This window comes from Lepeophtheirus salmonis, chromosome 9, assembly GCF_016086655.4.
Source record: "Lepeophtheirus salmonis chromosome 9, UVic_Lsal_1.4, whole genome shotgun sequence".
NCBI lineage: Eukaryota > Metazoa > Arthropoda > Copepoda > Siphonostomatoida > Caligidae > Lepeophtheirus > Lepeophtheirus salmonis.
In genome coordinates, this window is record NC_052139.2 from 29,961,045 (window position 1) to 29,987,893 (window position 26,849).

Below are 26,849 nucleotides of genomic sequence, written 5' to 3' on the forward strand. Positions count from 1 at the left end.
CCTCCCGTCGTTCCTTGTGGAATTCGAATCCCAATTCGAACATCTCTGACGATGGATGATCAAGTTAGAAGCATCTTCCTATACAGGAAGTCATGAATGTGTCCACGCACGAAAATATAGGCGTATGTTACTAATAAAGAGAGGGCGCTATGAAAATTATTCTCAGTATGTGTTACATTGTTAAAACAACTGGCTTAAACAAGAAGCAACGTAAACAGGCCACCTAGCAGATTAAATATATTTTATAGGGTTTGTTCATGCCCATTTGATAATACAAGTTATGACTCGTATATAACATACAAAACAAATGGTTTCAAAATTCAAAAACAAGTGCTACTTATAAAAAACTTGATTACTGATTGTTAAATAAGGACTTTGTTCAACAAGATAAAAGTATCACATTACCCCCGTTGTTCTCCACTTTCATTTCATTATATGAGTTTCGTCTTTCATTCAAAAGAACTGATATCAAATCATGCATATAAATTGAATCCAAAGGAGGGGGACCTCTATAATTATACGGATAGAATAACATATATTTATTAATATGAAACTTTCCAAGCATTAAATCTCACAGGGATGAATTAACAAAAAACTAATATAATTTTTTTTAGTTGTTATCACGTTTAATTAGTTTGAGTACATTAGGGTATCTCCAAAAATAGACTAATTAGTGCGATAGTTACCCTGATTATAATGAGCAAACAATATGTAAGTACTAGTGTTGGTTTTTGGTAAGAGATAGAATGGGGCATGTAACTGTATCCGAAGGATCCCGATACGGTATGAATAAATTTGTATAATCAAAAAAAAATCTGAGGGATTTTTCGGACTTTAAAAAGCTAATAATAATACTTAATCCTTATTTAAAAAAAAAGATGTTAGCTATGTTAAACTTAGCATCTCTATTTATCTCCATGAATCCTTGAAACGACATCTACATGAACGGTTGTACTGTGCTCCTCGTTTATTGGGTATCTGAAAAGGGAATTTTAATTTCCAATGCTGTTGTCATTATTATTAGTAAACTTCCTTCCCTACTACATTCAATTATATTCAAAACCTTTGTTTGGATTCATAAAAGAGGGGAATTAAGTTATAGGACTTGTTACGGAGTTTTAATTTTAGGTTCTTATTGGAGTGAGAGTAGAATTAAAGATTTACATCGGATTAATTCTCGACAATGTACTTATTTATTTCCGTCTCCCATCCTTTCTCGTCACAACCAATTGTAGCGGATTTAATCAAACATCATAGAACACAGCTACTCTCCTGCAAAACATTCTTCAAATTGTTACCATGTTGATTTTCAGTTCTTTTTTTAACATACCTAAATACAGACGACTTTCATAACTATTTATATTTCTGTGTGGTCCATGATTATAAAAAAAAGTATATTCTTGAATCTGTATTCCTCTTTAGATACAAATGAAAATCTTTAAAGCATGACTACAGTCATGTCTATGTAATTAATAATAACGGCTTGTCAAAAAAGGGAAGATCAAAGTCTTCATTTCGTATGTCTTGTAGCACTTTTCATCGGTCCCTTCTCAATGTGTCAAATATTTTAAATGCTTCAATGCCTCATACATTTAGTAGGAAAGATAAAGTTCTTTGAAGTCGTTTTAATTAGCATTCCTGAATTGCAATTAACTTTTGCATATGTATATATAGATTAAGAATGTTTGTTATTTTCTCAATAATAATAAAAGTAATTTTACAAATAAGTTTGTAAAAAAAATAAAAGTATATAATATGTATACTTTTTGCAAGAACCATATGTTTTGTGCATATATAAATTTAGTTTTATTCTAAAGAGATCTTTTGAATAGATTATGCAAATTATTTTATATATATGTATAGTTTGCCCCTACTCCCTTTGATTAAACTTGATCAATAAATGTTTTTATTTAAAAAAAAAGTGGAAAAAGTCGAATGAAATTAAAATTTCTTTCATTTTTATATTCTAATTGAATTTTTGCACATATTTTATTACTATTTTTGGTCTTTAATCAATGATTCAAGACATCTGTTAATTTATTTTTTTATTATATCAATTTAAGGTTGAACTTTGTTTTACTTTGATGATAAGAAATCATTTATATAAGCATGAGCATTAATGCTCTAATTAACTTTCCCACTGAATTCCTAATTAGCTTTTTTTTTATTGATAGGAATGGATCAATTTTTGTATGATAGTATAAATAAAAAAAATGTGTTAAAACATTAGACAGTGGTAACCCAAAACTTGCATTCACATTTAATTACGATTCCATCCCCCTTATTTTAAATTAAGGGGGTTCATTACGCAGCCAAACGAAGGCTAAAACAAAAATAAACATGTTTAGTCTCGTTGTGAAAAATGAAAAAGCAACCACAAAAAAATGCAATTGGTTTGTGATCTTCTTGACGCCCATGTTAGTGCCAAGAATGCTTGAAAAGCCCTCAATTATAGGCCCATACAACCAATAAGAACCAAAACTGCGGGTTTTCTTTTGAATTTTCTACAAAATTCCATCACTTTTTAAGGTACAGTACATATAAGCTTTGGTAATTGCGTTAACCCCTTAACTATGGGTATTCATCTTGCATGTTTTAAAAGAAGGGTTCCTCCCATTCATGGAGTAACCTGTGTGACAAAAAAAAAATAACTGACAGGCATAAAATATTTTTGATTTATTCCCATAATAAGAATAATTACTCAACCCCCACCAAGAATACATTCATCTATTGTTATTCAGACAGTGTCCGGACATTTTAGTTCTTTAATAATATATGCAGAGTTGGGAGATAACCTTCCAGTTAGTATAGTGTGGGTACATATTTAGGACTGAGTACTTCAGTCCCATCCAGTTCATTCCTGTATATCAGTAATAAAACTTAAAAAGGTCGGTCCATGAGAAAATCACTTAATCTTATTTAATTTTTTAATCAGTTCTAATACAAACAGTCGGAAGATTAAATTTAATTAATCGTTTTCAAATTGTAGATTAATTTTTTCAGTCCCTATGAGGAATCAAATTTCTTTTTCTTTTTTGAATGCTGCATAACTTTATGTCGAAAATTTCAAAAATTGTTGTGAGGTATTCCAAAAATCAGACATCCAATGGATTCCTCAAAGAAAATCATAGTGATCAAGGTCAGTTCAGAGGAGATTTCGTTGCTAGGGATTTCTATCCATATGGTCTGAAAATATATAGACTTTTCTTATGAGATCAGTTCAAAAAAGAGTTTTATCCTTGAAATATTGTCGTGGCCTTATCACAAATTAAATATGATTTAAATTGTTTTTTTGAGGAGCTCTTTTTTTAAAATAAAAATTTAGAGTTTTACAAAGTTTAAAAAAAAATAACTCAAGTTATGTGCAATATTCAGACATTTTAAAAATAGTTTAGAATTTTTTTAACATCAGGCATTCAAATTTGTTCACATAATTTATCTCTATCTTTAATACCAAACATTTATAAAAGCTATGAACCTTAAAAATAGCCAAAAAAAATTAAATAAAACTTTATGGCCTTTTTTTAAAGGCCATGAGGCAAATAGAGAGAAAATAAGGGCATATTTGAAATCCGGGGATTAACCTATACTAAGAAGAGCATAAATTATTGTATTCTTTAAAACAAAAAATATTTTGTAGATTCAAGGATCTTTAATGTCCGAATATATCGATTTCCTAATCTCTGGATAAAATAAAATAACCCATTCCTCGGAACCATCTCCCTCCCACGCACTGCCATGCTTTAAAGAATTATTCATTGACATCTCTAAAACAAAGTCAAGTCGAGGATTTTTAATAAAAGATTCCTGCCAGCTCGTTCTTCGAATTGAAAAAGTATCCCTAACTATTGTGGGAGATATTCTACAAGAGTTATAAAATTCTCCTAATAACTCCTTTATAATTTGACAGGGGCTTGACCCTAAATTTTAGATACTGAATATCCTCTAGAGTCATGGAAACTAAAGATATATTTACTCTTCAATGCAGGAACAAAAAACTATATCTCAAATATCAAAATAAAGATAAGCTTTGCTTTTCATAAAAAGTTTGAGGAAAAATGCAGGGGTAACATTTTCTTAAGTTATTTATTTTTTGCTTTTCTGTTCTGAATAACACCTAATCCAGGGGGGTCTTATATTAATTCTACATTTTAATTATCCTATTATCAAATCACCTGTCTTACAGTTTGAGAATGCAATATATACTTCTGTTACGCTTTACGCAAGAGCAGAATGTCTAAGTGATGCTTAACGCATGCACGAGAGTTATAGGTAGGGAATAATAGCTGTGGATTTAAATTTGATGCAATATACAGGGTGCCCACGATAAATTGGATCTACTTTAAAGTTCATCCAGATCCATAATGTGGATATTCAGGGTAAAATAATACTAATATAAAAGGTTGCGTGAACAATACACTATTACTTCCATCACAATTGTTTTGACAACAAACAATAGTCATCATGGAACAAACCAGAAGAGAAGCCGTTCTCGAATTGGCTCGCACGGGACACAAGCCCTCTGCTATCTACAAGCTTCTTAACTACTCCAAGACCACGTTTTACTGGTTCTTCAGTGCCTGGGAGATTGAGGTAGGGTCTGCTTCAAGGCCCACAACATGAGAAGTGACCGAATCCACACTCCCTGCTTCTTTGAAGGCCATCGGAAGTCAATCAAGGCCTTGCCAGGACTACCTTGTCCAGGTTGGCCAAGAACTGTGGAGTGAGCAAGCAGCTGGTCTACAAGGCTGTGATGGCCAAACAACACATCCTCACGGCATTCATGAAGGCCACCAGGCTCACCAACGGTAAGCGTCTCCTCAATGACATGAAGGAAGAATCATCGTTCGATAGAAGCTACAACGTCCAGAATGACAGGTGGCCTGCCAAGGAGAGAGAAGAGGTCCCTGCAGTCTTCACCACAAAGTTTACGGCCTCCGTGATGACCCTGGGGGTCATCTGCAGCACCGGTGAGGTGATGCCTCGTTAACGCGATAAGGTACTGCGAAGTCATGGAGGAGTTCGTCATCCCCTGGATGAAGGATACAGCCGCTGGGAGGGAGTTCATATTCCAACAAGACTCAGCACCTGCACACATCGCCATGAGGACCACTAACCTCTTCAACTCCCACGATATCACTTTCAGGGATCGCAACACCTGTCCCTCCAACTCACCCGACCACAATCCGTGTGATTACTACTGGCAGGGGAAGTTGGAGAGGGAGGTGTGCAAGGTCAGCCACAAGAGCATCGCGACACTGAAGGGCTCCGTTATGAGGGAGTGTAATGTTGTCGATTCCACGGAAGTCATCAAGGTATGCAAATCCTTTAGGGGCAGGATGGAGAGGAACGTGGCTGCTGAGGGAGGACATGTTGAATAAATTTATTGTTTAATATCATGTCTAACTATTTCATATTAACAAATACACTCCAAATTCCATTTTTATCAAGCAGGTTCAATTTTAAGATAGTTCCAATTTATCGTGGACACCCTGTAACATAATCTAATAATTATATGATGATACAACCATGTCAAATGTCAAAACAACCATAGTTGTTATGGGCAATTGGGAACGGCCTTAACTAGCTAACACAAAAATACCCCAATTATTTTGTAATCAGTGTCGATTACCTTGTCTCACTTGATACGTCATAATTTTTTCTAAAGAATAAAGAAAAAAATTGAGAATTGTTAAGCTCCGTTTCCAAAAGGGCTGGAATACAATTTCTTGTTGATCCCTCTTCCTTACATAATATATATATATTGGCCATTTTATTATTGTTATAAAGAAATTGTGGCTATCAGATACTTCAGAGATAAATAGCAATGGGAATGAAAATACTTATTTGGGTAAAAAACAGATGATTTCATGCCATTTTTCCGTTTCCTTTTAGGCGGAAAAGTTGCGTTATACAATAAAGGTAACCACGTGTGGGATCTTCTCTACAGCAAATGTAATGTATCAACCAGTTTGACAGAACAATTTGCCTGTACTGGGCAACCGTTAATGTAAAACCCTAACTAATACTACTTGGACTGTATTTTTGTTTCGGTCATCGGTGCATCTAAGTTTCCTTTACAGTAAATTATTGGCGGCAAAACTCAGATTTATTACGTTTAAACTTCACCAACAGAGTGATAATTGATTTTGTCCATTTTCACAAAACAACAGCTGCACATCCAAAATGGCTGAAACTTTTGTCAGTAACTGTCAACAGATACTAGATAAATGTTTATAGCTTTTATTTAAGAGTGCTACCATCTTCACATTAAGGTTGAGTTGTTTTCTCGTAGACAATCTAGTTGATGCATCTTTAAAAAGCGTCTATTGCGTATTAATTTTTCCTTCTACGTCAACATAGAAGGATCTCCCATTCTCAAAGATAATATTATTACTCATTTTGTACGTGTCCCACATCTGTTTTGTGGAATTTTGAACTATGACGTGTTCTCCAGGAGTTAAAGAGATTGTAGAAGTGTAATCGTAGTTTCTCACCAAGATCTACTCCTCCCAATGATTCTTCAAACTGTTTGGATTACCACGTTTACAATGGGAAATAGAAACAAAGAATGGAGGTAGAAAAACGAAAACAGAGAGAGAGAGAAAGAGATATAGAAAGATACAAAGGGGGGAAAGAAGAGGGGAAACAGAGAGAAGGAGATAGACATAGAAAGAAACAAAGGAAATGAGTTTTATTTTGGTCAAAAATAAACTCTTAAAGAAATGTAAGGCCCAAAAATTATATAATAATATTTTATACGTCTTCTTGGTAAATTTCAGTCGATGAGGCAGCAGGAAAAAGCTTGGAATGTCAATTATTGGACTGTAATAATCTATGTGAATGATTTGGGGGTGGCCTCCTATGTACGACAAAACTGTAACTGTTTTCAACAGCAGCCAAACCGAATCAATAGAGGCCAAAAGAGAAAATAAGAGAGATATAGAAAGAAAAAGTAAAATGAGGTTTATTTTGGTCAAAAACAGGGTCTTAATGACCTTGACAGCCCACTTAAATATCATAGGAAATGGTTGATTATTTTATACGTCTACTATCTCAAGGATTATCTACCTTTTCTTAATGGCTTACTACATCTAAAATATTTATTTAATCCGAGTATCCCCTTTCTAGCATATTGTTATTCACAGAAACTTAATTTAAATTTCAAGCACTATACTTTTGTGAAAAAAAAAAATGCAAACATTAAGTTATATAGTAAAAAATGAAAACTCCTTCATTTCCTTAATTTGGGGTATGTTGCCCCCCACACACACGTCCCCTGAGTTATGTACCGCTTCTAAAATATTCCTTCAAAATCTCAAGTACACCAAGGGGTATTTATACCCCATTTGAGAACCCCTTCAGACTAAATTGTTGGACCATTTTTGATTTCATAAAAATAACACGATAAACAGACTTACAAAAATATTTAATGCATTATAAACATTTTACAGGGGCTGCAAATTCTTTAAAAAGGGCTAGCGATCCCACTGCTATTTGCTATGTAAAGTAACAAACTCTCTAGTCTATTAAAGTAAACTAAAATTTGATTTGCATATAATTTGGAAGATTTTAATAAGAGGAATCCGGAGGAACATATATATTAGAATGCACGATTTTTCTCTCGTCTAACATATGTAAATGCACTTTCCCCCTTTCCCCTCTGTATACATATATACAATATTACTGATATTTCAAAAAAAAAAAAAAAAAAAACATTTCTGCACATGATTGTATAGATACATACATACACAGTCAGTCAAGCTCCAATTCAATTATTTTGCAAATAAAAATTCACTATACGAATTATAGACATAAAAATACTAAAGTAATATATTTGGAGTCAACCTTTTTCTGATGCATTTTGACAAAGAAAAATACTCTTCCCCCAGAATATTATACAAATTTATATGTACGGGGTGGAGATTAGGAATGAACACAGTTTGCATACTAATATTTTTCAATGCTATATATATTAGCTGTAATAAATTTTACAAAAAAGGCTTAATATCCTTTCAATATTTAGCAAGATCAAATCCGTAATTTTTGATGTTTTTATTTCAAATAATAAACAAAGTTAATCTAGCTCATGTGTCTTGAGACTTACTTGGTATAAGTCTCAATTAAATATTGTAAATGTTAGCTGACAGCTCATATTTATTGATACTCTCAATGTTTTAGGTGTAATTTTTAAAATGAGTCACATACCACTTGAGAATTTGGGATTGTATGTGGGTGTAGTTTTTAGTTTGCACCCCGTCTAACTTTATAACATATTTTACTTTGCAACTTAAGCTCTGATTGAAAGGGTGTTTCTTACATGTGGTATGTGAAAGTCATAACAATAATAATAATAATATGAACAATACAAGTTGAATGACTACTTTATATATAAGAGATACAAGGGTGGTTTGAAAAGTTTCCGACCTGTCAAAGACATGTTTTGAAACAATTTTTTTTTATTTTTCTACATTGTCTCATTGTAACTCTACACACTTCCCCCAGTGATGCTCCAAAAACTGTAAGCCATCCAAATAGAACGCACATCCACGCATCAAATTTTGACACAAACAGTCTTTCTATGTCTACTACTGTTTGAGTCTATTTAAAGGTCACACATTGAAGAAAAAAATGACAGCTTGAAACTGGATATTATACATTTACACAAAAACACTCACATCCACTTACTCAAATGACTGTTGCATAGCAATTGCACATCCAAAATGGCGGAACCAATGGTCAGCTACTAGATGCCATATAGATGTGAATAGATGTAATTACGAATGCGGTCATATACACGTTGAGGTCGGAAACTTTTCATACCACCGTTGGATAAAAAATAGATTGAAAAAGTTTAATTTTCTTGATAAAATAACTCAAAAAAATAAGTTGTAGGTTCTTGAATGATTTGCAACAATAATTTAATAGATTTACTTAATGTCCCAGGGGCTGTCAAACACAGGGCTGGAACTATATATATATATATTTTTTTAGCCTTTAAGAATGAAAATATATTTTTATTATTATAGATGACAAATTTGAAATTAAATTTGTAAAAAGTGACAAAAGACAAAAAAAAATTCCAAAAGCTTTTCTTTTTTAAAAATTAAAATTTAATTTTTTGCAAGATTGAAGGAGTGACCAAAGTTTTAAGAAACATTCAGTGTTTCCATTAGATATCCTCATTAAGAATTATTCTTGAATCTCCATTTCTCAGTTTAAGTCATTGAATCTATAAATTAGGTCCAGACTTGGTTCGTAAATGAAAAAAAAAAGAAAATGAGATAAAAGAAATCAGCAGCTTGTTTACTTTCTTTTTTGTGTACCCGTTGCCATTTGTATATTAAATTTGTACAAGTTACTTTTTATTCGTCATAAATTACATTCTCTAATTACAAGATTGATTATTCTGATGACCAACGGTTAAGGGATACTATCATTTCAACGCAGAGCTAAGGGAAGTAGAAGGATCTCTACTTTTTCGAGCAATCCCGATAATTAGCACCTCGAATGGGTCACAAAATTAGATGGAAGGTCCCATTGTGTGGAAATATACTTTACTTAAATAAAGAAAATAAGTACTCTAAAACAAATTAAAAACATTAAATTAAAACAATCCAAATATCACATTCGTTTAAATTTAATTCACAGTCCATTATAATTTATTTTTTCTTTGTTTAGGTAGTTCTAGTACTGTCAGTCCGATTGACCGACAGTCTTAAGGATCAGTCATAAGTCTGGATGGACTGGACCGAATAAATAAAGACTGTCACAACATTATGTCCGAGATACATTTTTCACGCATGGGTCTTAAGAAATGATAGTGAAAGAAATTAAGAGTCACAAATTTAAGTATTCATCCGTCGAGTAACTGTCAAAACAACTCCACATTGTTGCCACATTAAGGGAGAATTTTGTAAGGCCTTCTTATATCTAAATTATATATATTTTTTGGATAAAAATGGAAAAAATCTACGAGTCTCAAAATGTTGCTTTTAAAAAATAATGTTGAAGAAAAATATTTCTTATACTGGACTAAACTGTGGAAAATATTAAATACATTGATGGTTGATCTTTAAAAAATGAGTTTCATCCTTCTAAATGTGCTAGGAGATTTCATTCCTAGTAAATTCATTCGCTGTCAGTTCACTCCTCGTTAATTTATTTCCTGTAAAATTCATCCCCGGGTATTTTATTCCCACTTTGAAGAAGGATATTAGTCAAGTCATACGGTTTAGGTTTCTAACATAGTAACAAGTTGGCACGGGGGATGAGTTGTGACTGGTGAGTCATCGACGACTAGTGACTAGTGAATGAAAACACAGCAAATGAATTTACTGGGAATGAAATTACCGGTCACTCATAATAACGGAATTTAATTTAAACAAGTGAATTAATTTTTATTGAATCTCATAGTAGTGTATATGTAGTAACACTCTAGTAAATGTATTCCAAATTATAATTCAAATACAGTTAGTAAAAATTAAATATATTTTTACACAAAAGTTTTTACCTTTGACACGAAAGAGAAAAGTGAAAGCCATGAAAACTGTTCAATTTTATTTTATTTGAAATAGGCTAAAACATTTTACAACTTCAATGAATCAATTGTACATTTAGTATTGACAGGAGCCAAAAGTTCATTATCAACAAAAAGTGACATATTTAAGCAACAGCTGTGTATTCATTGCACCTTTGATAAAATTAAAGCTAATACAACTTTTTCTCTTAAATTATCTAAAAATCGTTGTAGTTTAAAATTATCTCTTCTTCTCATTTTTTTTAAATAATAGTGTAGTCCTAGCCAAAAGAAAAGACTAAAAATGTTTGAAATAAACTGATAATGAATGGAATTATGTTAATTAATTCTAATTTTTCAAAAAATTTATTCTTTATGTACGACTCCAACACACACTTTTAGAATAATATATTTTATAGCTTACACAAGTACTATTAAGTCTTTTGAGGGAAGAGCCCATAATTATTGATTTAATTTATGGCTAGTTATATATAGTAAATAATTAATTGTGCTAAGCATCAAAAAATATATGAAATATTTAACATAATAAACCGGTAATGAAATGTATAAAAATTTAAATGACATAATTGTAAATATTGTCAGTTAATTCATAAGTGTCAGAGTATTATTTAAACACACAGCCTGCCTCTCTATGCAAAGTTACACTTAACAATGATGAGTTCTGTCATTGACTATTAAGAACGTTAACTAATGTGTAAGGATGGGCGTGTTTGATTAAATAAATTACTATTTGGAGATTAGAAAAGGAAAACAGCTGTTACATTTTTCTTCTTTTCTTATTTGTTCATTCTTGTACTCACATCTCCTCTAACAAAGAATCTATTGTTTGACATTTACCTTTAATTTTGTGAAATAAAATTCTCCCTACCCCTAGATTGAAATTAATTGAGGTCATGAAATTTGGAGCTACATACTTGACGACAACAAAATATTTTGTCGATTTTGCTGATGTAAGTACTCATAGAGCCTCCCATCCAGAGTCAAAGGACACTTAATGTCCTCGTCCCACATCCAGAATATGAATGTATACGAATTACATTTGACTCATGATGATTCGGATAGTTGAACACCAACCTCTTAAAGATGAAATTTTCGTAGTAATATAACTTTTTCCTTTGTTTCCAAAATTTCCCAAAATTTATGAAAAAATATTCCTATTGAACCGTGCCAAGTGGGAGGACTTTACATACATTAATAGAGGTTGTCAGCAAGGGTGTAATCTCCAAAATTCAAAGGAAAATTGGGGAGAATGATATTTTCATAGCTGTTGATGAGACTAAAGACTACTGGGAACGATCCATGACGGCTATATTGATGGGTACTTTGGATGGACAACGTTTCTTGGGTAGTCCAAATCTAATCAACATGACCGACATAAATGTTGCTAATGTCATTCAAAGTTCTGAGAAACTGAATAGGATCGTTAGGCCTGTACTGTTTAAGATTGAACTGCGTATTAAATCCATTACCATTGATGTTTGGGGAGGGGGGATTATACATATAATGGTGATGACAAAGTCTCACAACCTTACAATTTTACTATAGAAATATTACACAGTGGGCGTAGACGGTGAATACTATTTCGTCTGAGGAGAAGTTTAGCTAATTCTCTACTACCTCAAGATCTTAGTGCAGTGCTCCAGGCGTTGGCTTGGCAGAGTACGAGATGTGGCGAGGCCCAAGTTCTTTACGTCCCTTTTCACCGTCGTACTGCTTACAGAGCAGTCCTTATCAAGCTTTGACATAGGCTTTGTTGTATTCGCCTCACTTGACCTCTTCAGATCGGCCAGGAGTTGGTTCAGGGGCTTATGAGGCCTCCTGCTGACATCTCCCGACTCTTTGTGGCGCTTATAAAAATTGTATAAGTGTTTTTTTTTTAAAGATTGCCAGTAACATAGGTCAGGAATTTTTTGCACTTGCATACTGGGAGTCTGAAATATAAAAAAAAAAGATTTTGCAATTTGGTTTTAATATCTGTAAACATACATATGGTAAATTTTATTCTTAATGTATATTTTGTAAATTCTTTGTTCATCTAACAGAGAGTTTCCCAAACTCTTTCAGGATGGTGCTTCCTTGGCTTCCATATGAATTTGGAGTACACTCCCTCCATAAACACATATACCATTTTCTTTAAAAATTAAAACAACAAATTCATGAATTAAACAAGAAATACATTTTTGAAAATTAAATAAACTTTAGGCGTATATAATCCTTCTAGGGATGGGTGTTTTGGTATAGGGATATTAGTTTATTCACATCGGGTTGAAACTCAATAAGAAGAAGGCGAGATCCCCACGTTGTTCCTTTTGTTTGGAAAGAAGAAGCATAGTAACTACACTAAGGGCCCATTTCACCAGAGATGATTTTGGAAATTTGGAAAACCTTGTTCCATAATACTGGATTTTTTTCGTTGCCAAAAATCTTTATTAGATATTTTGAACTTATCTCGATGACGTTTTTGATTGAAAGTAATTCTTCTTCTACCTCTCTTGTTTCCTCACTACTGTCTTCTGGAAATGTATTGATAACCCAGTATGATACTTGGTTATCAATAATGTCACCTGATATATATTTGCCATGTATCTTTACAACTCTTCCAGGTAAGCATAACACATTTGAAGGTCATCATCTTATACTTTCTTTTCTATATATCTAATTTACAAACACTTGGAAATTGGTCAAGTTCATAACCTGCTAAATTTCGCTTTAATAATTTACACTTGGACAAGAAAGTGGAGATAACAGATTTGACATTTATAAGATTGTCATCATTTCCTTGCAATTGTGAAATAATTTCATTGAATTTGAAGAATATATCTGATAAATAGACAATATCATCCTTGATGTTTTTTAAATCATGACATAGCCCAATATTAGATTCTTTGGAAAATTCAACAATTGTATCAAATAAAGACTAGAAACGTTTGAGGCAGTTTCCTTCTTGATAGCAATCTAACTTCTGTTTGTAACAATAAGCAATCAAAGTCTTCATTATTATCAATCGAAAGCTGTCAAAACAGTCTAGAATTGTGGGAATGTGCCTGGATCTTATTTACTGATCCGATAAAAGTATTATTTGATTTGAGAAGTCGACCAATAAGGTGATTTGCTACCAGATGCTACCTGGGGGTTACACAATGCACTATCATGGATGGCACAACATTTGTTGCACACGCAAGAATATTAGTAAGTGGGATTTTTTTCTGTTTGAAAAAATTATCAACGATATCAAATACCGACTCTCCTTTAGTGTTTGTTATACGTTGTCTAGCAAGTAACAATTCTGGCATCAGCTATTCATCTTTCAAAAAACAAAAATAAGCAAGAAACAAGGATTCATTTCCTGGCGATGTGGACTCATCTAATAGGAAACTTAATTCGGTTGCTGGAAGAATGTTGCACACTTTATCTTCAATGTTTTCAGCCATTTTATATATTATTCTATGAACTAAATTATTACTGAGATATATAAATTTCTCTATTTAGTCTCACTTACTCCCAAAGTTCAAAGAATAGTTATGTTGTCGCTCTCGGTGCGTGATTCCTAGCCTTTTCCAAATATTTGGGACAATGTATTTTGGCAATTGATTCCCTCATTTTTTCCAACGAACGCAAGTTTGAGTAAGCTATCTACAAAATAAAAATCAACTGTCTAAATGCCCGTGTTTGCTTAGGAGAGCGCTCCCAATTTGTGGGATAGAAAGTGTGTGTACCTTATATATATATATTAATGGCTTTTTAGTTAATTTTTTCCCAACATGACTGCAATTTTTAATTGATGATAAGAAAAATATATCTCTCATAGATTATTACGGATTCTTTATTATGTATAGAACTTATTTTATATAAATATTATCTCACAATATGCTTCAAGTATATTTAATATATTGTATAATTTTCTATGTATTGCTTTTGATGAGTTTATCTAATCGTGATGTAGACTATTAATTATTTGAGTTTTTCATAATATAATCAAGAAAGATATTTTTTTGCAATGAAATAATGAAAATCGTAATAGAAGCTTCATATGATAATAATAATTCCACCATATTATGAGAAGAAATATAATTTAAGGTTTCAAATTAATAGTAGAATCATAATATTTAGAGAAAGGAACTTTAAAACATACTTTTTTTTTTGCAAATTAAAGAAGCAGTAAGTCAACATGAAGGCTCAGCTTCATTTCCTACTCATCCAACTATTTATCAAGAGTATGTACGGAGTGAAACTCTGTGTTGAATGTGATACTGATGCTTGGAGTCTCAAAAAAGGATGCCGAACGGTTTATTGCGATGAGGTGGATCCTGAGGGTGTTTGTTACGACTGCCCCGAAACTCATAAGAGATACAAAAATGAAGAAAAACGGAAATGTTGGAAATGTTACGGAAAAGGATGTGAGGATGGACTTTATCATCGAGTCAAATGCCCTTCAAATCAGGATGCAGGGTATTGTATAGACTGTTCAGGCCTTGAAGAATTGGCAAAGGATTGTTGGACTTGCTTTGTAACCCCTACTCAGTGTATGTAGCCCAAAGTGCGCCCACAATCCGCGCAAATTAAATACATAGCCATTGTAATTTAATAAATATGGGATGTACATGTTCAAATGTCTATACTAGTTGCAACTTGTATCAGAAAATTGTACAAGTTGTAATATCTTTGTCTTAAAATGCAATATTTAATTGTAACTTTGAGGATTTTAGTCACCAGAGTGTACGTTGATACTATCATATCATTTTTATTCATTAAAATTACAAGGTTATTACGTATTTATGAGTAATATAACTCTGGACAATTGAACTTTATAATGTGCCTTAAAATACTTATATTTTAGAAATTTGTAATTTGGTGTAGTCAATAACTACACCACCTATATATGGATCAACTATGGAATATTCAAATATTGCATGATCCTCATCCTAAATATTGTAAATTCTTCATCTCAATTCTTTATCTCGTTTTTTGGTTGCGACTTGTACAGTTTTCTTTTATATCGTATCAATTAATATCGTGGGATCCGTGTAAAAGTGACGTAGCTGACCATATTCTACATCTCAGATATGGTCATTATAAGTTCGTTTAATTTTTATTTAATAAGCATTGACGGGTGAGTTCCACCTTAAATAAGTTATGATTCTCAGCAACTGTCAATGAATAATGTCCTTGACACATAAAGTCAAAATGCTAGTTATCTCCAGTGTTTTCGCCTTATAAATGATATCCTGGTCTATACAGTCTGTCCCAGCAAATAGTGAATGAAACTTTGGAAAGCTTTGATTGACTTACCAAATAATTAACCTAATTATTCCCTCAATATAAACTGATACAACGAAATAAACAAACCAATTATTGTGAAAGACGTTTCTTCATCAGAAGAACAACAATTGAGATAGAGGTCAACAACAAATCCCGTTTCCCCACTTCTTGACGTAGAAATGAATTATGACGAGATCTCCTTCATTGTCCCCTCCTCTAAGGGTCTCATTACCAAGATTAAAAAGCTGACAGACATCAACAATAGCCTTCAAATGAAGACAGGAAGTGCTAGGCGCCGTAGGATGCCTCTTTATTGGTTTCCAAAGGCCATGGCCTTAAGGCCATGATGAAGATTTAAATGTTTCTATAAAGTATCATTATCTTGTTAAAATATGTACTTTTTTTTTTTTTTTTGAGAAATTGGTTCCTAGAATTACACAGTTTAATTGTAACAGTTTTATCGATTATTTTTTTGGTGTAAAGTTGACGTAATTGACACTTACGTCAATTTTTTACTTTAGATTTTTGATACCCTGGTACTTACGTCACTTTGCACTGCTAGAATCAGTCTAAAAACTTACTGCTCAAAAATATGAACTTATATTATATAATATAATGAAATGTAAAGGGGTATTGGAATCAAATTGAATTACATCCGTATTTTTTTAAGGTCATATTTTAAGCATAATAAAAAAATAATTTTCATATTTCTAGCCAACTTCATACGAAGTTGAAATTATAATGAATTAACTACTTTTGTTTGATATGGATTATCCTTTTGCTGGACATTAAAAGTTGAATATAAATTAACGGTAATCAATCCATCATTCTGAATCATACCCAATATAAATATTGTGCATTTGTGTGGGATGTACTTTCTGTTTAGAGAAACAATGATAAAAAGGCAGTTATTTAATAATAAAAAATAACAGAGACGAATACATACTTTAGGCATAAAATAAAAGTTGTTCAGAATTTTGAGTTACGTACGTAAAGCTATATATATTTTTTATCAGACCAGATTTTTGCTCTCTAGAGGGCAAGTTTGATTTTTCGCTAATAAGTTTATATTTTTTATAAAACAAGATCGATTCCACCTGTCTCAAAGTTTTGTTTTAAGGGTATAGGTTGTTAATTCGAAAATACAGCAAAAAAAATAGTACATCCAAATAACGATTTATTCTACTAACAGAATATATATTAAATACAAATTAAAAAAGGGGCATTAGGAAGAGGATGAGTGAGTTAATCTTAGCCTCTATATTCAACCTTCGTTATGGTTGAAGAAGGAACATGGCAAACTAGTAATGACAATCACAATAAATAAATCAAAATAAATAGTGTCAAAAGGGGGTGTAAGTTTGATTATATTTTCATCAAATGTACAAAAAGCAACAAAGAATGTTGTATAAAAGGCAGGTTTTAGAATATAAATTTACCTTTTTTATAATTATAATTTATAGCAAATCGTGTTACTTTAAAATTTTAACATAAACAAGCTAAATATAAATAAAATATTTTTAATTTGCTATCTTTAAAATAGCGTGTTTTTGCTAATGGTTATGAATATAATTTCCGCGGTGTGGTCAGTAGGCCAATTTGCAAAATATGTACACATTGTTTCATGTAAATTTACTATATGAATTACAGTTTGTCAAGCAATTAGCTGTCGATTGAAAGATGAGGATGGAACTTGCTATAAAAATTGTGAGTATGGAGTCCCTGGTAACTCCAAGCCTCCTGTTTTCTTTTCAAGGAACGAGGACGATGATATGTCGTCTTCTCAATCCTATGAATATAATATCGAAGATGAACCCATCACAGATCGTGTCATTCACCCTCGCAAAGTCTTCAGTGAGAATATATCACATATACAACAGAAAAAAGGGATCAAGTTTCACTATACCCATATTCCTAAGACCAAACATTTGTGGTTTGCTCCAGCATGTAAGCTCATGGGATTAACTTTTAAGTTAATATTTGTATTGCACATTTATCACTATTATAGATCATGAAAAAAGGCCTATGAGCTTTAAAAACCTGACTAAACTCCTTAATAACTCCTCCTCTAGTAATACATGTATTCACTGCTCAAAAATTTATCAGCATCCAAAAGGTAGGGAACAAAAGTAATAGTTAGTGATCTAAGAGTCTTTGAATTAATTAAAATTTTACGAGGAAGTAATGAACAAAAAATAGATCTGATTGAAGTCAAATATACTTAAAACTTTTGATAATGTAAATTGACAATATAATTGTGATTCTTAGTCATGAACATGGTCGCAATAAGCATACATCACCCTCTCTGATCTCCTTCCAAATGTTGCCCAGGCTTTTGTTATGTAACTGCAGGACATGAACCTCCAATACTTGCTAAAATCAGCCTTGAGGCTACCCACATTTAAATGCCACTTTCGGCAAGCTGTGAACTCTATTCATCACCAAATGAAATGATCTAATTGATATAGAGAGGGGGAGTGGGGGTAGGCAAAATTCCTTAGACCAAAAGATCATATTTTCTATTATCCAATCACGCAGAGTGTACCAGAGTCCTACTTGTTGAACAAAATTGGAAAACTTTCCAAACTTCTTGTGGATTTTGGAGATCTGTAGATACACTTTATTGTTTTAAGATCTCAAAGTACCAGCAGCATTAAGCCTGTAGCCTTTATTGAGCAAGATTGCTGGCATTTTCCCCCCAGTTGAAGCAATGATGGCAAGCATCATGACAGATCCAGGATCCAGATTGGTAGAGATATACTGAAGGTCCTGATGATTTTCAAACATCACAGGCCTATCATTTTGCTTGTCAATAACAGGATCAACAGTGAAAGTTTTTTATCCCTAAAGATAATGACCCTGTTGCCATTTTGTTTAAGATAATAAAGGCTGTGTTTACCGCACTGGTTTTTTTTAACCTGACTTAGTAAACGTCGTTTTTAAGGCCTTGGAAATTTACCAATAGTAACTTTTACGGTTTTGATACCATGAATTTGGAAACGGCTTTTTTCTTGGACAGTTCAGTCATTTTCATTATTAGATGAAAGGCCTCTCAGTCAACTTTTGGAATAAATATAGTTGGTCGATCAGTTTGAGCTTTGTCTTTAACTTTATCTCCAGCTGTAAGTCGTTTTCTGACCCGCAAGACCATCAGGTTGCTGACAGAGAGTATGCTCATGATGTTGGTACTGTTGTGACCGGCGTGGACTAGAACAACAATCTCCTTTTTTTTGGCTTTGATTTTTCAGTTAAAATTAAATAATCTGACATAAATAGCAGACATCTTTTTTATAAACTATTGCGCCAAAAAGTTCGAAGTGGATGTTAACTTCTTCGACTTTAAACATTTTATAGCATTCAAAGACTTTTCGAGCACCAGTTTCATAATATATAAGATGGTGTTTGCACCTCAACTAACTCTACATATTAAAGATTGTAAGGCAATTTCTTGTAAAAACCATTTGCACAGAGATGATGTGATGAAGGAAAATTTTTTATCACATTTTAAAAAGGAAGAAAGAATACCCTTGAACCAGACTCTCGGTAAAAACTCGACTAATAATGGTGATATCAGCAGTGAAATATACTTGCGTGGACATTGCTATCAATGTTCCAACAACAATACCACATCTCTACAATTTTTTATGGATAGAGGTAATGGGTATCTTATTAACTATTAATGAGCTATTAGTCCCAAATATTTTTTTAGGAGATTGTAAAACAATCGCATGCTCTAAAGGTGTCGCGGATCTATATAATGCTCTATTTCCTCGAATAGATCCTGAAGAGCTTATTGATAAACTAAATGACACCAAAATATTACTCAGTTCTCCTTCATCAGCCAACTTCAGTGATGGAGAAGAGGCTTGCTATCAATGTCAAGACAATGAAACTCCTATGGAAGGTTAGAGAAAAATAATATTTTCGTCAAAGGCATTTGTTTTTTGTTTCTGTTTTTTGGGAGGGGAGAGGCGGGGACGTTGTTTTAGGCAAAAAAGTTCTAAATCTATAGCTATTCACAAAAAAAATTCAAATATCAAATTTTTTTGAAAACAAAAGGGGAGGGGCTCCAGCCCTCTAGCCCCACCCCTTGTTGACGTCTCTGTTCATAAATAGCAATTAGGGGCTTGGGACAGTACAGTATAAAAACGTCAATGGATGATTTTTTTTTAATAGAGTATATGTGTGGACCGTCATCATAAAAGCAAGTTAGAATAATTTTTCTCAAAATTAATTATGGATCTCATTTGTATTATTCGACAAATTATCCTTAATTTCTATGTACAAATCATGTTTATGATCCCATTGGAAAAGCTACAAATTCCACTTAAATTAGCCAAAATTGATCATTACCACTTAACTATTAGAAATTGATAGATTTGATGGTTGAATATGACTAAAGTTATTGGGCTTCTTAATTTGTGCTAGAAATGTTTAATACAAGGCCCTTAATTGACTTAAATATGTCTAAAAAATATTTATATATATTGGGCCCGTCAAAATAAAAGCAAGCTAGAATGATGTTAATCAATGTTCAGTCTGTATAAAGTTTATATTCCATCTTTATCAAAAAACAAAAAGTACTCTGATTAACCCTTCGAGGATGCCGCGAATTGTACTTAAAGTAGCCAAAATTTATCGTTATAACATGTTAAAAGGATGAGAAATTGATAAATATTGCCAATATAAGTCTCTTAGGTCGAGTAAAGGTTCTAAAGTATAGTTAAAATTCTTGATTATGATAAGTCATCCCAAAAATTTGAATACAATATATAAACTTGACTTAAATATGTCTATGAAATATTAACAGGTAATGTATCATCCACTTCTTAACATTGAAACTGAATTTTTTTAAAAATCCATGAGTTATCGTACATTTTTATTAACAAATTATTTTTACTAACCCTTTAGGTGGGCCACAAATTGTACTTAATGTACCTAAAATTGATCTTCGCAATAAAAGAATATTAGATATACATATTTTTTATTTGAAAGGGCATATCAGAGCCAAAATTAGTATTTTACATCCGATAAAGAGTATAAACTCTAGATAAAAAATTTTATGTACTCCTACAAATTTGAGTATAAAGCTTATAGTTTACTCAAATATGTCAATCAAATATAGGACTGTATGTTTTTATGTAGTAAACAAATTATTTGGGACTTTCGTGATTTTTGTTCAAGATTGTTTTTATGATGACGCACCACATATCTATTGTTGATGGAAATTGTATCTTATATTTCAGTTTACATGCCATTTTTTAAAGAGTTTTGAGTAGGTTCTTACATCATATCATTTCTTCTATTTTTATTATATAATAAATATTATTTTACAGGAAATGAAAGTACACATTATAATAATATAATATTATTTAAAGTTAAAAACACTACATTAGCATTTCCTTTATTTTGTAAGACTGCCATACATATAGATAATCAATTATGACTCTGAATCATTCACGTTTTCTCGCGGTTTGCAGCATTATGTAAATTATGAGTACTATCTATGTCCTAATATCAATTTAGTATACCTATGTAGTAAATTATTTCAATAATTAAACATTATCATCACACAGATAAATGTAATGAAATATCTTGCTCCGGGAAACTCAAGAAGGATTTGAATTCTGCGTGTTTTAGAGATCATATCAAAGTTCCTTGTGGAGTAGATTGTATATTTTGTTCTCAAGGAGTTCAATCGGGTAATTATTTTAAATCAAAATATATCTAAACTCTGTCCAATACATGGAGGTATCTTACCGCCTTCTTCAATTTATTATGTTATTCTTTCTGCTTGGCTAAAGTTATGATGCAATCAAATTACATCATTCATTTTATTTTTTTTCATTCCTTCAATTTAATACTTCATTTTTTTTTTTAAACTTTTATAGCAAGTATGCACAAATTATTTAGATCAATATTTTAGCAATTATATATTATTTTATTATGTCTGTCATTATTTATTTGGTCCAGTCCTATCAATCTTTTGGACTGTCGTGACTTGGGCTTGTTTTTAAGAACGTTGGTCCTTAGGAGTGGCGTTTCTTAGGAGTTTCAGTGCTTGAGGTCGGTCATTAACTGTCGGTCCTTTTAATTTATCCTACAAATATCAATTGATTATTATACCAAATAAGGTTAATTAAGGCTATTGCATATATCTTGCAAAAAAAATATTTGTTTTTTCATTATAATGCAGTATAAGACAAGCACATTATATTAGGTTGGGGAAAAAGTAATTTCGTATTGCCGCCTTTTTTTATAAGTAAGTATATCTTGTTCATTGTTGGACACATCGGATTACCCGATAAACCACTGTAAAGATCCTAGAAAATACTACAAACGCTTTTTGGACAGTAGCACGTTTAACAGGTTCAGTCGTGAATTATTGTGCGTCAAATATGGAAGTCTCCAAGGAAGACAAATGTAATATTTTATATTTTTACTTCCTGAAAGGAAAAAACGCATTCAGAGCAATCAACAAATTTTGAAATGTATTTTGGGGCAATACTTTTTTATTCGTGTTTTACAAAATTTTTCTCGAACAATTTCATTCTGATATGATGTACTAAGCATTGGTAGGTATGTCGTCGAAATTTTCCATAAAATCATGGAGAATAATCTACTATGAGTTAGTCCCCTATGGCCAAACGTACAATCCTGCCCTCTACTGTGAACAACTCGACTGTTTGAAGCTGAAGATCCAACAAAAGTGACCAGCATAGGTGAATAGGAGAGCAATCCTGTTTCATCAAGACAACACCTGGCCGCACTCATCTTTGATGACGCTCCAGATTCTTGGAGAACTCGAATGCGAAGTTTTTATGCATCTACCCTAAAGTCCAGACTATCTACTAATTGACTATCTACAGTTTTTTGTTGTCTATGGTCATCGCAGTGAACGGATAAAATCTCCATAGCATCCTGTGAAAATTAATTGTCCAAGTTTTTGTTAATAGGCACAAGGGTTTCTACGAAAAGTGAATTATGAAGTTGGATTCTCGTTGACAACAAGTTATTGAACAGAACCAGGCATATTTAGCTTCAATTGGATGATTGTCATACTTCTTATAAAGCATTCTAATTTAGCAAAAAATACAAAATTACTTTTTGCCCAACCAATACAATATATTCCATTATGTAACGGACGAAGAATGAATATAACCTTCTTTAAGGACAAATGGGACTGGACTTCGTTCCTAAATATGAGCCAACACAGCACTAGTTGACGCTATATCTATACTATACTACGTATAAAAAAACTATTATGATCATATTTTCGATCATTGATATATACCAAAGTATTTTAATTAATTGCAGTTTTTGGGAACAAGAAAAATCTCTGTTATATCAAAATCCAAGTTGTGCAGGAACTTTTTTAGTAGTAAACCCCGTAAAATGGACTAAATTATTTTTCAAAGTTCACTTTTTAGAATTATTTATTTTTTTAAAGTATGGTTAGTGCAATATAAACAATTATTTCCTATAAATAATTTCTAATAATTTATTGCCAGTCAAGATAGTTGTAAAAAAAAAATTTTAATGTTAATCTTTTGCAGGTATATACCTGATTTTTAATCTGGTCATTTCAATACTCTAAAATTAAAATATATACAACTAAAAATACATTTATTCAGTAACTTTTTTAATTATTAGTTTGTATTTAAATAATAATCAAAAGTCTAAGTATCATATCAAATACTTACAGAACAATCCCCCGTATATGACTATGAATATATGTACAAAGGGGGTCTGAAAAGTTTTCTACCTCAACGTGCAGCACTCATCAAAAAAAACAAATCACATCTATGTGGTATTGTTGAAAATTACTCAACAAAGGTGCAGCTATTTCGAACGTGCAGCTTTTACGTAACAGTTGTTTGAGTGAGCTGATGCGAGGGTTTTTGTGAAAATGGAGATAATATACTATGAAGCTGTAATTTTTTTTTTTTTTTCAAAGTGTAACCTTTCAATAGATTCAAACAATAGCAGACATATAAAGGCTTTTTAGTCAATCCAACCTGTGACTAATTGAGCCAAAAACCAAAATTGTTTCGTGAACAATTATTTTGAAGAGAAAAAGGCTGAATACTATTTGGATGGGTTATAGAGATGGGAGAAGTGTGTAAAATTACCAGGAGACTATGTTGAAAAGTAAAATAAAAACTCAGAAATAAGGTATTCTTTGGTAGAAAACTTTTCAAACCACCCGGCAAAAGAAATAGTATTAACGAACCCATCCACAAATACAAAAATTCTTGTCGACCTCAAAAAATTAGTTTTTATAATTTATTAATATACTTCTTTATTCATCCACCCCCTTCTTTATGCGAAATCCCTGGTATTTGAAACTATGTTATGCAGGGGCCTTCCGCACATCAAATAAAACTATGTTCAAGCAACAGTTTTCTTATGTTTTTTTTTTTTTCAGTATGTAGTTTTGTTGCCTGTAAGCCAGGAGATGAAATCATGACTTGCTATGGAGTATGTAAGGATTGGCAGTCCCTTTGATTACTCCGACCAAATGAGATCAACATTATATATATGTTTTGTATAGTTACTTCTTCACAAAAGGTACAGACGTTATTGAAGAAATAAAAAGTGAAATAAATATCAATAATAAAAATAATGTGTGTAAACAGAAGGAACAACAACGCCAACTCCATTTTTGTAATATTTTCTGGAAAAGTAGATATATAAAATGTATATATGTATGGCTTAAGGTATAAGAATGATATATACCTTGTATCCCCTAGGGATTCAAGGTATAGCAGCATTCATAAATAATATGTATTGTTTTTTTTTCTTCTTTTTTCCCGGTTATATATAGTCAAACAAAGAGTATGCAAATGGCGAATTTTTTATTTATACTAGTGATGTGCCTAGAGCCGAATTTTCCTTCTTATCATAAAAACAAAAATAACACCCAAAAAACTACTATTGAGATTAAAAAAAAAAAAAAGGTGACAAGATGCTTGAAAACAAAACCCACGTATTTAAATTATGTTCAGGATTCACGTAACCTCGATCAAAAATACAGATTATCAATACTCTTTCTATATGATTAGGTTTATGCAATTGTATTTTAAAATAACTTTAATAATTTTTTAGAGCTTACTTATGATACAGATACTATGAACTAGGGTTTCAATGGATATTTTATGTTTCTAGTTTATTCTAAAGAAAAATAAATAAGCCAGTCCAAAACGTTGACGTCTATTAAATTTCATTAGATGAGTCTTAGTCAAAAGACGTCATATAACAATGAACTGCACAAGAGATACATTTTTGGTTGATATACCCCTTATAGTACAGGGAGCGGGGATCAAATTGTCTCTTAATGTAAACCTTGATAACTTGAAGACGACATTATCAAATAAAAAAAGGTTACCAAATAGGAAAGCTATTCTCGTAAGCTGACGATACGTAGTTCAGTTAGCATCATGCCGTCATCATATGAGGAGATAAAGAGCTATAAGTGGAACGAGGAGCTTTTGAGGTCCGCCGTAGTCATGGCATTGGTTAATAATGGAGGTGAAATCTCCAATTCAATGAATTTACGGACTGTTCAGCGTATCCGTAAGAAGCTAAAGGACACTTGGGATGTTGATGCCACGATAAAGAGGGCACCCAAGGAGGAGAGCGCCGACAGGAAGTTCAGGGACACCTACTGTGTCGACAAGGTGAAGAAGATGGTTGAGGATGACCCTACCAGGTCCAAGAAGACATGGTGAGGGATCTAGGCTGCCATGGGTGTGGCAATAGGACTCAGCACCCTGCCATATGTCCAAAATCTCCATGCAGTGGTTAACTGAGAACTGTTATGACGTCGTAACCAAGGATTTGTGGCTTCCTAACTCTCCCGACCTTAATCCTTTGGGATATTTTGTCTGGGGCTATGTCGAGAGACATACCAACAGACATCGCCATAGTACCAAGGCCAGCCTGATGGACTCCATCAAGGAGGTATTCGGCAATGAGATGGTCAGAAGAGTCTGCGGCCGGTTCAGAGGCCGTATTGATGCCAACGGTGATTATATCGAATGAATGGCTACTGTATACCTATATGCTTGTCATAGTTTTGATTTACAATAAAAAAGGTATATTTTGTGTTGGTTTTTGTAGAAAAATATTTTGGCGACAATTTGATCCCCGCTCCCTGTATATAGCCTTTTCCCCTTAGAGTGTATTTAGGAATTACATGCTATCGTTACTTGCTCAAAAAATTCTGCAAATATCTTATTTTTTTAAATTCTATATCTACATATGCCATTCATCATTCCTAATAAAATAAACTATGAATTAAATCATTTCATGAATATGATAGATTGGTCTTAGATATTAATTTCAGTTCCTCCAATCTTACAATATTGGTCAGATAAAGAACTTATGAAAGCAAAGAATAAGCCTTTGAATGATATTCCCAATCTGTAGAAAGGGCAGTGAAACTAGTTTAAGAGGCTTCATGTAAGGTTTACGGATATACCCAAAGACACGAATACATTTTGTCAACTTAAAAATCAAGAGATAAATTTAAGTACCTAGTTTGATATATTTACAAATCATATGCTTAAAAATAGCATTCAGCAAAGAGTAAGGATAATTATCCACATTGTTATATACTAACTTTTATAGAATTAAAAAAATATATATATTGGCAGAATAAGGAATAAATAATACAAAATAAAGAAATAAGGCAGAATCAAGCATTGTTATAATAAGAAAAAAAAGTTTATTTTATAAATTTTATTTTATACTTCATACGGAAACCTTTCCGGACAAAAAGGGTGTAAATTTTTTTCTCTTGTATTTTTTTAAGTAAAACGGATTTCTATTAACCCTTCCCAACTTTTGAGGGGTCAGAATGTATGATAACTCAATTTTGGGTTCCCGTGATACCCCTAACGGTATATGGTTTGTTAATTGATAGAGGTTCTTATGTTTTTTCGATATTTTATGCGTCAACAATTTATTTTCTGTACAAATAAATTATTTTTAACTATACTGAACTACTCTACGAAAAGAATGGTTCGTATAAAATATTTACAGGCTA

At 32.2% G+C, this 26,849-nt stretch overlaps 1 protein-coding gene across 1 annotated transcript; it reads left to right on the forward strand.

The window, feature by feature from the left end:
- Positions 1-14,666: 14,666 nt before the first annotated feature.
- LOC121124744 (uncharacterized) lies at positions 14,667-24,425 on the forward strand. The gene is made up of 7 exons (XM_040719925.2): positions 14,667-15,063; positions 17,450-17,746; positions 17,808-17,915; positions 19,232-19,453; positions 19,509-19,703; positions 21,376-21,501; positions 24,228-24,425. Exons 1-7 carry the CDS (start codon positions 14,709-14,711, stop codon positions 24,305-24,307), a joined length of 1,383 nt encoding a protein of 460 aa, XP_040575859.1. The 5' UTR covers positions 14,667-14,708; the 3' UTR covers positions 24,308-24,425.
- The last annotated feature ends 2,424 nt before the right edge of the window (positions 24,426-26,849 follow it).

Excerpts from the sequence above, each read along its gene's own strand:
- LOC121124744 (XM_040719925.2), top strand. The coding sequence starts at position 14,709 with ATGAAGGCTCAGCTTCATTTCCTACTCATCCAACTATTTATCAAGAGT. Across the intron at positions 17,916-19,231 it reads AATTTATCAGCATCCAAAAG|ATTGTAAGGCAATTTCTTGT; the intron begins GTAGGGAACAAA and ends TACATATTAAAG. Across the intron at positions 19,454-19,508 it reads ACAATTTTTTATGGATAGAG|GAGATTGTAAAACAATCGCA; the intron begins GTAATGGGTATC and ends ATATTTTTTTAG.